The sequence below is a fragment of the Amblyomma maculatum genome, chromosome 1, assembly GCF_055883805.1.
Source record: "Amblyomma maculatum isolate TAMU_Amacu chromosome 1, ASM5588380v1, whole genome shotgun sequence".
NCBI classification, from domain to species: Eukaryota; Metazoa; Arthropoda; class Arachnida; order Ixodida; family Ixodidae; genus Amblyomma; species Amblyomma maculatum.
In genome coordinates, this window is record NC_139344.1 from 198,759,887 (window position 1) to 198,771,364 (window position 11,478).

At 45.2% G+C, this 11,478-nt stretch overlaps 1 protein-coding gene across 4 annotated transcripts in view; it reads right to left on the minus strand.

Moving 5' to 3' along the window:
* Positions 1-6,855, minus strand: part of Sf3b3 (splicing factor 3b subunit 3) — a 61,243-nt gene extending 54,388 nt beyond the window's left edge. Inside the window, exons 1-4 of one of the 4 annotated variants that reach the window (XM_084590004.1) lie at positions 6,745-6,855; positions 6,174-6,508; positions 5,979-6,055; positions 4,034-4,300 (exon numbers count right to left, since the gene is read on the minus strand). In XM_084590004.1, the coding sequence (XP_084446130.1) occupies positions 4,034-4,300; positions 5,979-6,055; positions 6,174-6,399 (570 nt within the window). In that variant the 5' untranslated portion in view covers positions 6,400-6,508; positions 6,745-6,855. Of the gene's footprint in view, positions 1-4,033; positions 4,301-5,978; positions 6,056-6,173; positions 6,509-6,681 lie in introns of all 4 variants that reach the window. The other 3 variants (XM_084590005.1, XM_084590003.1, XM_084590007.1) reach the window with 3 other exon arrangements.
* Positions 6,856-11,478: the final 4,623 nt, after the last annotated feature.

The window sequence follows — 11,478 nt, forward strand, 5'->3', positions numbered from 1 at the left end:
GTCTGTCACTGACTACAAATATCTTCGGTGTTTATTTAACTAGTGATCTCTGTTGGCATAGGCACATTAATTACATCACTGCGAAAGCAGGTCGTGTTTTAGGTTTCCCATGCAGGAATGCCAAGTGTTTTCTTTTAAAAAGTAAAGAATTGTTATACAGTCGAACCCGGATATATCGAACTCGAAGGGGATCGCGAAATAGTTCGATATATCGATAATTCGATAAACAGAAATCGGCTTGTGACGCACTTACGATGCGAAAAAACAATATCGTATTTGTCGCATAATGAACCCACCCTCCACTTTTGCACCGAAAATTTGAAAAAAAAAAAAAATGCGTTAAGGCCAGCTCGCTCACATGCAAGCGATTGAGCGATTTTCTGCGACGAGCGGCAGCGACAGAGCGAAAAATTTCAAACTTGTTGGAAATGCGTCCTTCTCGCTGCTCGAGCCACCCCGGCAGCTCAAAACAAATTTTCTGCGTCGCCGCGACAGAAATCGCGAGCGTTTTCGCTTGCATGCTCGATGGCGCGCCTCACTCGGTTTCGGTCGTCTCATCCACAGCTCATTTCTTGGCAGCGTGCCAAGATGCTGCGCAGCGATAACGTCTGGACGCGTTTATCTTTTGATAGCTCCTGCGGTGACGGGGAGAGAACTTGGCAGAGTGCCCGTGATGGCTTGATTGCACAAGCCTCTTTCGGTTTATCACGCCGCGCTTGGGGCGGGCTCGCAGCAGCTGACCGCGTGTTTTCGTTGATTCATACATGCAAGGATAAATGACTCCCGCCAAAAAAGAAAAAAAAAGAAAAAAAAGAAAAAAAGAAAAACCCCCCACACACAAAAAAACAGAGCTGCCGCTTTTTAACGACCGCAGGCACCATAGTCACGTCAGCCGCCGCGCCCAGTGGGTTCGCAACACACACTGGAGAAAGCCAAGCGTCCGACGCCTATCTGAAAACGGGCTGAGCTGGCTTGGCGCATGCGTAGCGTGTGCTGAAGGAGAGAGATAGCTCGGCAAAAGGATGGGCACACCCACGCACATGGCTTGCAAACGTCATGTGTTGGCACGCGGGAAACGATAACTGCAGATGCGAGCGCCTTTGGGGAATGGGTGCGGCGCTGCCCAGACCAGCCATCGCCGAACTGTCCCCTCTCATTCCTTCCGCACGTGGCTTGAAAACGTCACGTGGCAAACGGCCAAGGGTGATGCGATCGTCTTTGGGGAAGGCACACTTTCCAGTGCGGGGTGCGGAGTTGCGGAGTTCGATATATCGAACGACCGGTGAAATTAAGTTTGATATATGACGCGGCTTTCCTATACTTTAACATGGGATTTTCAAGGGGATATTCTGTGAGTTTGATATAACCAAAATTCGATATATCCGAGTTCGATATAACCGGGTTCGACTGTATACAACTAATTTGAGGCCTGGTATTGAACAATTAGACAAGGTCCAAAACCTAGCTGTCCATTTTGTTTGAAATAATTACAGCCAGAATTTCAGTGTCGACTGCACAGAAATCGTTAGGATGGAATTCACTACAGAAACGTAGGTACATACTTAGGCTGAAGTTCTTCCACGGCATATTTCATTCTAAAACAGGTATTGACCGTGACCGTTATTTATTGCCGTCAGACTGCGTATTGTTACGGACGAGCGAAGAAGAAGCGGGCAGTGGCACGGGCAGGAGCACTCGCGCTAGGCTTGCTAACATTTTAGTAAACGTCATCTGATTGTCATCAAACATCATCTCTCTGTCCTCCTGTTTTCATCGGCTTGCCGCTTTGTAACATCTGGTTGGATGTGCGGGATATGTCATTATCACCCCTCGTCTTGGCCCGGAGCTTCAGCACTCTGCAATTTCTTGCGCTGTTGGCTGAAGGTCAGAAGGCATCGCATGGCTGTTCCCCAGCCTGCCGGACCCAGCAAGACCTTGCCGTTCCTCCGCCCCGTCCCCACCCCCGTCCCGACCACAAGATACGACGAAAGAGAGACTGACCCGAGACGCCACACATGATCACAAGACACAAGGAGAGACCCAAACGACCATATGTGACCCCACTGACCAGATGTGCCGACCAAAGACCCCACGACCCAAGACACCACTACACATAAAGACATCCTCCCCAGCCTATGCCATGCGGTGTGTGCCTTGGCCTCCGCCATCGAGTAGTGACAACGTGTGGCCCACGTGTCCTGGACCAAAGTTCATCAGGAATCATCGTGCCGGCAAGCCATTCCATTCTCCCTTCTTTCTCTTCTTCAAGCATCCAGACATGCCCATCATCATGCCATGAAATCATCAACATCGGTAAACTTCCTCGTCTACAATCGGGACGATCGCTCGGTGGCCCCAGGTTATGTTACGGACGAGCAAAGAAGCGGGCAGTGGTGCGGGCAGGAGCGCTTGCGCTAGGCTTGCTAACATTTCAGTAAACGTCATCTCACTGTCATCGAACAGCACCTCTCTGTCCTCTGTTCTGTTTTCATCGGCTTGTCGCTTCATAACAGCATCAACAAGAAGGGACCACACATACAAAGTAAGAAATAAAATGCAGAACAGACTTACTAAAAATGTCATTTTTTCCAAAAACAATAAATGAATGGAATAAGCTGTCCCAAGAAGTCGTTTCATCAAAATGTAATGAAATGTTTGCCGCAGTGCTGTAATACCTGCACTGCTTGTGTGAAATTATGCTGTGTTATACTTTCTGTATTAAGTTCTTTTTTTTTCCTCCTATCAGCATGTAACACTATTCATTTTCTTATCCCCCTCCCCCCTATAATGCCTAAAGGCACTGTGGGTAATGTGATAAATAAACACTATTTTACAATACCCCAAAGTTGTGTTCATTCCTTTGTCTTTCGTCCTTGTCATTTGGTGTAGTTTTTCCTTCCTTTGAACCCATAGTTGCCTCAGAATTTAAAGGTTTTCCAGAAAGATGGAATATGGCAAAAGAAAAAGGTCAGAGAACAAGGGCATTCCCTGACAGTTTCCAGGGAAACGTGGCTAGGCTGGTACCACTGTAAAAGATATTTCTACAATCAATGCTAAGGAGGTGAAGTAAAAAAGGATAAAAAAGAGAAGGCATCCTGCTCCAGGCTCTTTGTTGAGCCGTGCTGTAGGTAGATATTGTCGACATCATTTCTTGCAGCCCCCTCTCCCTTCATGGCATGAATTCTCTACCCCTCCTCGTCTAAATGGGGAAGGAGCATGACATTTCCTCCATTAACAATGCAACGAACTGCAGGACTACAATGAAGTTTAATGCCAATGTCTCCAAGGCCTTCACATTGCCTCAAGCAAAAATGCGGCCAAGTTCGTCAGTGTCTTCTTTTAAACAAGGACTAAAAACAAAGTGGTGTCCCCTTCTTGTCTGTGTCCGTTTCCGTGTTGCGCCGCCGTTCAATTCCATCATGCACCAACTCGCCCCCCAGGCTGTTATTCTGAAGAAGACGCATTCACATATGACTAGCGGTCACCTACTGTGGCCAGGCAAAATCAGCGCTCCTTGAACAATAAGCCCACCCCAACATTCTAAAGGAATGCTCGCAGTAAAAAAAGCCAGAGTTAAGCAGGCTGAACTAATGTTTGATGGGCTCGTAGCCCGACCGGGCCCGACATACCAAAGGTACTTTACTCGAAAAAGTTCCATTTCACTTTTCTCTAAATTCATTTCTACCCATATCCCTCTGACATACACAAAAGTAAGCTGCAGTCATCAATAGGGGCTATATTGTAGGTGATCCATAACAAAGGGGAGGGGGGGGGGGGGGGGGGGCGAAGCCTCATAAGCCATCTCCTTTCACTACATCTCTGGCTTGCACACATGACTTCTGGAAAATGTTGCACACTGAGCTATAGTTGGCAGCACTACCCAGACCCCTGCTTGTTTGAAATCCTGCAAAATGCCCTTATATTTGTGTCATAATGCAATATGTTAATAAGGAAGAGAAGCAGTCATTTCTCACACTGCAAAAAGTGTAACCCCAGTCATGAAACAAATGTAAAATAAAAATAGAAGGCCTACCTCATAGTCCATTTCAAGGCAGGCAAACACAGGGTTTTCAAATCCAACGTCGACCCCCACACAATGGTACACAAGAGTGCTCGATTTATGTGCTTCCAGGGGTGAGGAAATGGTCAGTCGTGCAGCCGCATCTCGGTTCAGAATGTACACCAGCTTCTGCTTTTCAACAGCAGCTACCATGAGAGCCCGACCCTTAGGGTCCATGGCAAGATGCTGGCCAGGCACGATGCGTCGGCAGCCACTTTTACCAAACGTCTCTTGGTGTACCTGAATAGTAAATATTCAGTCATTAGCAAAACACAGATGCAAATATTCAGCACCGTTTATGCACACCCAAAAGCTATGGATCAAATTAGGCTTAGTCACTCTTACATGATAATTGCCCATTTACGTAAGCTCAATATCAGTGAGTCAGATGTAGTGTGTGCCTTGGGGAAGCAAGGCCCTATGTGTAATAAATGTGCTCCCATTAGCTCCTGCACCTGCTTTATCTCTTCTGCAAAATATTCTTTCTTCAGGTGCAAATGTGGATCAAGTGTGATATGCTGAGAGGATGTGTGAGTATACCCACCCTTGCCGTCGGATTGACTGGATCAAATCGCTCAAATCCCAGACTCTACTCGACCGCTAACTGGCTTTCAAATCTGACATGTGGGCTTGACTTGACTCTATCATAAAGTTTATGTAGATGCCACTTGCAAGCGCATTCAGATAAGACAAGTAAATTCTGACTCTTATTTTAAGCAAACACATCAAACACATTTGTAGAAAGGGACAAAACATGAGTGTGCAACAAATCAGGGTTTGTATTCAGAGTTTGTGTTATCGAAATGTCGCTATCTCACGTGACCTAGGTCATCTGATTGGTTGAAACGCCGGAACCAGGTGTTGCCACTACGGAACAGGGAGAGGCGGCAGCATCATGTTCCGGCGTTTCCAACAATCAGATGACTGGAGGTCACGTGAGATAGCGACACTTCAATAACGACGCGAACTCTGAATACAGGCCCAGGCGGCACGCTTTTAGATATTGCACACCCCATCATGCATTCAAGCAGTCTGCTTCAGTAAGCAGTGTGGCAGCTATGCATGCCAAAGTGCTTTTGGGAGCATATTCCACTACAAAGAGTGGTACACAAAGTTTAACATCCTAGCAAGCCAGGCTATGAGGGATGGCACAGCGAAGGGCTCTGGATTTGCTCCGACCCCCTGGGTATAGTTAACATGCACTGACACCACGTAGCCCACAGGCACCTTTGCTATTTTACCTCCTTTCAAATATGGCTGCCATGACCTCCTTCGAATCCAAGTTCTGCGGCTCAGTACCCATGTGGCCTAACCACCGAGCCACGACAGCGGGTAATATTGATATTAGAGGCACTGCTTTTACTAATTTTATTGGTATAAATTAGGAGGCAGGTACCTTCACAATTTTGATGAGTTGGTTCGGTTGATGGGGTTTAACGTCCCAAAGCAACTCAGGCTGAGAGTTTTGAAATTTTTAATTACCTGTGGTTCTTCAACATGCATCGATATCGCATAGCCTACGGGCACAATGCTTTTTGCCTCCACCTAAAAGTGACTGATGCGGCAGGGATGCCTCCATATTTCAAGGACAAGCATGTGATCAGTTAGCATTGCTATATTCTGATGTGCTTCCTTTCATATTAATTTCATTTCTTTACAGCTTAATCTAAAATCTTTCCAACATTGTAAAGTACCCCACAACCACTGAATGGAACGGTTGTAAGCACTTAACCGCACAGCAATGCCACAGAAAACTTTCCTAGGGATTGCAACCACAATCGCGCTCAAAACATTCAAATACAAACACGCAAGCACTGTGGCGTTACACTGCAGCAGTCATGCTATTACTGACACAATTCCTATTATATAGCAGACCAGCGTTCACATTTGCATGCAAATGCGCAAAGATTTAACTCACCTTTTCGAAGCAACTCTTTTGAGGATTATACTCCAAGATAACGATCCTCCCCGAGTCAGATCCAACCACCAGATAATCTAATCGAAGCCAAAAGAGCAAACAATAATCTATGAACTATCGTATTACAAGACAGCCTGAATAGAGCAAAATATCAATGTTATTCACACTACATGGCGAGAAGTCGTACTTGCGCACCTTTAGATCCTCCAGTCAGGCGAAAGCTCATCATAGACCGGATCACTCCGAACACTTCTGAGGCGTACAGAGTGTAAACTTTGCCAGTGTTTGGGTCTGGTCGGAGAAGTTCCAAGATCTTCCCTCTCGACACGGCCACCTCCTGTAGCTTTGTCCCCGAAAAGTTTCCATGAACGGCATGTGTGATGCCGGTGGCACGTTGCAACGTCAAGTTGTAGAGATACATTTTGCCGCGCGACGTTCACGCGAAGACGCAGTTCACGACACCACGCAGGTATGTTTAGCACAACGCTAACTCTTGTTCAGTGCACCTTTGCGACGGCCATTTCTTATATCTGAAAAAACAACACAAAACCGGGCAGCATTAATTCATTTCCTTCGAATATGTCTACAACCACTAGCATTTCTGCGCAACAAAAGAGTAGCAGGGGAAAAGTGTCCCTGTTTCCCTAGAGTAAACAATACCGGCGTCTACATTAATGAGAAAATTTTGCTAAAACACACAAACCTTACGTACGCTTACAAAGAAGCCAGTCACAAGCGTGGCATATGTTAAAACGACAATACCTACACGACCGCTTATAACTACGATCCAAGCGGATTTAGACTGCCGTATCAGGCCCTACTGTCAGATGTTGCGATCGGCGTCCATTTTAAGTTCTAACAGCAGTTTAAACACAACCGCCAGTACGCAACTGTAAAAGCGTGCTTCAAAATTTCTTTTCACAGGCGCTTTAACATATTCTATTTTTATGAAGTGTAGTAATATCACTTAAAACATTTCTTTCAAATATTTTTCTACAGACAAGACTTACAAACAACTTAGGAGAAAGTGTGGCGAAAGTGACGTCAAAATTTAAGCCAAGTCGGGACATAAGCATCGGCGACGCTGTTGCTATGAAAACTCGGGCCACTAGCAACAGCGTTGCTAAGGGCCATAGGTGCCCTAGGCATTGCCCTAGGTACCGTCTTTGCCAAAAGTAATTAGGCTGCGTGTTCCACATCTACATCGGGTAGCGGAAAATTCGGAGCACTTCTAAAGCTGTAAATCTGTGCAAAGTAAAGGCGAGCTCCTCTCCTCACTTCTCAACAAGTTGCAATCTGGTTACTTTTGGCAAAGACGGTACGTCAATGACATGCTCCCGCGATATTATTCGTCCATCAACAAGCCCATGGTCCTCCCCAGTAGTACCGCGTGTGGTGGCAGCAATCTTGATTTGATTTTGCGCTGCTTTTCGAGAAAGCATTCTTGGCGGGAATATTTGTTAGCACATCACATTTTGCCCCATCTGCACCCTCCCCCCCCCCCCCCCCGGCTCTCTTCTTCGCCCCCCTCCATTTTTGACCTCTTGTTCTACGGCACTGCACCGCAGACTCCATGTGGTCATGTGCCTTTAGAACAAAAACAGCGCGAAACCACGGGGGACGACAGAAAAGAAGCACAGACCCGAGCGCTGATAAATGAGTGTATTTCGTGCAATAATGCAAACACGAAAGGCAAGCAGAAATTCTTGAGAAATCTGCGCTGAATCACAATTTCAGGTGTGCTGACATTTCTTTAGATGAATTTCGTTTTAGTCATGTGTTTTTTGGGTAAGGTTTTCGCAAATGTTCCTTCAAATCCATTTTGCTCGAGTGGTATGTCGATGTATAATTGTCATTCATCACAACGACCTGTCCGCAGAACTCAGATAATAATACTGCGAAAGTGACGTCAAAATTTAAGCCAGGTCGGGACATAGCAACGGCGACGCTGTTGCTATGAAAACTCGGGCCACTGAGCGTTGATAAGGGCCCTACCCAGTCAAAAAAAGTCAATGGGTCCAATTGGGAATTTCCCAATTGAAATGAATGGGTCAAAAACCAATTGTGTTTTCGCCACCCATTGGGCCTGACCATTTGATATGAATTGGTGCTCCCAATTGAAAATAATAGGTCACCCATGAAGACCAAATGGTTCATCAATTGAACTCAAATGGCATACCCATTGAGCCCAAATGGTTTGAACTCACATAGCTGAAAAAAAAAAAAAGAATGGAAATGCAATTTCAGTGTTTTGTGTCCAGAAGTTATAGGGGAGCCACTTCTATACAAGTGGAATGAAATTACAATTCTTTACAGAAATAACATATGAGACAAGCAAGCATTACACACATGGAACTAATACAGATTCAGTGTATATATCCACAGGTTGCAGACTTATATACTCCATTCTTTGAACAGTGCTGCTGGGACCAGTGACACATTTTTGTTATTCAGAGTTAACTTATTTAATTATGCCTGCACTTAGAGTGAACATGATATAATCAATTAATAAGATTAAGCGGCATATACTTTTTATAAGAACTTAGATTTTTCACTGTTGTCTCTTAATATAGGTATGTATATCTGTGCACATCTCAGTCAAGGATATCACTGACTTGACTTTTCCAATTGGGAATGTTTGTTTAGGACCAATTAGAACCAATGGGAAGCCCAATTCGTTTCAAATAGGCGTCCCAATTGGGAGCGAAGGAATCCCAATTGGGATTGAAGTAACCCATTGGGCTTCCCAATGGGTTTATTCAATCCCAATTGGGACCCCCAAATGGTTTCTTCATTCCCAATTGGGAGTCATGAAACCAACTGGGCGTCCCAATTGGGAGTGGAGAAACCATTTGGGTTGGACAGTACCCATTGGACAAACCATTTGGGATTGGCAGAACCAATTCAATCTGACTGGTCTTCCCAATTGGACCCATTGATTTTTTTTTTGACTGGGTAGGTACGCCAATGGCATGCTCCGTCGCGATATTATTCGTCCATCAACAAGCCCATGGTCCTCCCCAGTAGTATTAGTTAAAAAAAAAAAAAAGGACGGATCGGTACGATTTTGTGTTGATTATCGCACACTCAACAAAATTACCCGCAAAGATGTCTACCCGATGCCGCGTATTGATAGTATTGATGACGCTCTTGACTCTCTCCAAGGTGCCGAATATTTCTCGACCTTGGACCGCCGCTCAGGTTATTGGCAAATATCTATGCACGAGGACGAAAAAGAAAAAAATCGCTTTCGCAACTCCCGATGGACTTTACGAGTTTAATGTTATGCCCTTCGGCCTTTGTAACGCACCGGCAACATTTGAAAGAATGATCGATACTGTACTTCGTGGCCTAAAATGGGGAACCTGTTTATGTTACTTGGATGACATTGTCATATTTTCGTCACTTTTTACCGACCATCTCACGCGCCTGAATGAAGTCCTCGGTCGTCGGTCTAGCCGCAGAGATTGGGCAGTGTGACGACCGGCGCCGGAGAGCGGGCCGCTTTTGCGATGACAGGCCCCGATTTCCGCGAGAGGGCGCGACCTGCAACAGGGGTGCCACAAGTATATTCTAGGCACTATAGTGCCACGTTCGGCGCTCGGCGCGTAGACGCTGCGGGGATAGCGAGGGTACAGATGAGCAGCGCGGTTCTCTTTGGATCTATTCTCCCACGCTACACTTTAATAAATAGGCTACGTATTCCAGTGGTTTAAAATGATCCCTGCAATTCCTTTGCGTACAGCCAGAAATCGTCAGTTGATATATTTGTACGCAATGTTTCCAGCGAAGCCTCGTGTTTTGTATTAGTTCTTCCCGTAAGGAGCGGTATCAACACGCGGAGGAAAACAGTATACGTGAGAATCAAAGCTTAATTGTGCTTTGTGAGGGCTCTTTACGAATCTTTTACGAACACCTGCTTATATTTTGAAGCTTGCGTTTATCAATACATATCTTAAATCATCAGTAATTTGTAATTTATCTCCTTAATTGGTGTTCTTTCTGCACCCTAATCACCGCGTACACAAATTACAGTGCACGAGTAAAATATTTTTATTTCGTAACCATATAAATTGAAGCATTGCACTGGTTACCGGCAAATATAAATGAACATATACACCACTCAACGATTTATTCTTTGTTAGTGATGAACAAATACATATGTCACGGACATTTGTTTACGTGCCGCTCACGAAAGGGCCGGTGAACCAGTTGTACAGATGAAAAAAAAAAAAAAAATGTCAAGTACAGCGGCAATGCTTGATAAAATACGAAAACTTAAACCAGTCACATACGAAGGAAAACGTTCCTAGTGGGCACTTGAGTGTGGATGCTTTACTGGCATATCAACTGGTAGATGTACAGAGCAAAAAGAAAAAAAAAAGCACTTATAATTGCGCGTTGCCTTCGCAAGTATTGCGGTTCTTGGCGCGCACCGAGAGAAAACGAAAAAATTAGAAAAATATGACGAGTACCTAATCTCTAAAATCCGCTTTCACGCATTTTTAGCAGCGGCATTCATGATGCATAGAGGGTATATATAAGTAATTGCGGACGGAAAGCAGAGGTATACCGTATATATGATAGAAAGGAGAGCACGTACGCTTGTATTACGAATGGCCTGAAATGAACTGCCCACTGTCAAGAGCCGACTCCTGAAATCTGATTGGCTGGCGTTGTGTGGCGGGAAATACGTCATGCATAAACATTTAATGATGACGTCAAAATGACGTTTCATTACGTAAAGGATGTTCTGCCATTGCTGTAAATGACCAAAGTTGGGCGCCGTATTTCGAACCACTTCAAGCGACCGCGAAAAAAACAAGGTGAATTCGACATGCAGTGTAGGCGGCTGTTAGCTCACCGCAGTTTGGTAGACAATTTGGTGGGGTGGTGAAGTGAGCTGGCACATCATGTTGTAATTGCAGAAAGCACTTAAACGGCATCATAAGGGAACTTTCAGCTGCGTCATCTTTTAGCGGATTAATAATGAAGACGCAGATTTACAGCCGCACGAGGGTCATAGTTATCCCCCCTTTGCGAATGCTTTGCTCTCATAGAGAAACCATCGATCCACGCCGTCGTTGCCAAGCGCAGCAATGCGGCCCGCTAACCCAAACGGTTGATCTGCGCGCGTGACGAGGCAGTTTAGAGAGCTACAGAAGGGAAAGCTGGGCGAGTTGTAGGTTGTTCATGATAGTTTCGTGGGCGCTCTTTAACACAGAGACAAAGAAAAGAAGAGGAATAAAGGCGCCAGTCCCGCATTTTCTTTTTTTTTTTTCTTTTTTCGAAAAGTTTGTCACGAGGCATAAGTTGAGAAAGGGGGAATGGGATGCAGGAGATAGAAAGTTAAAAGAAGGAGTGAAGTCCAGTTGCGCTTATGTATTCGCAGAGGTTGGCAGTGTAGCGATCTTGTCCATTGTCTACTTCTCGTAATCACAATCGTGATTCCACCGCAGGCCCACCTTCATGAGTATCCGTTATGTGAGTCGTTGATGGA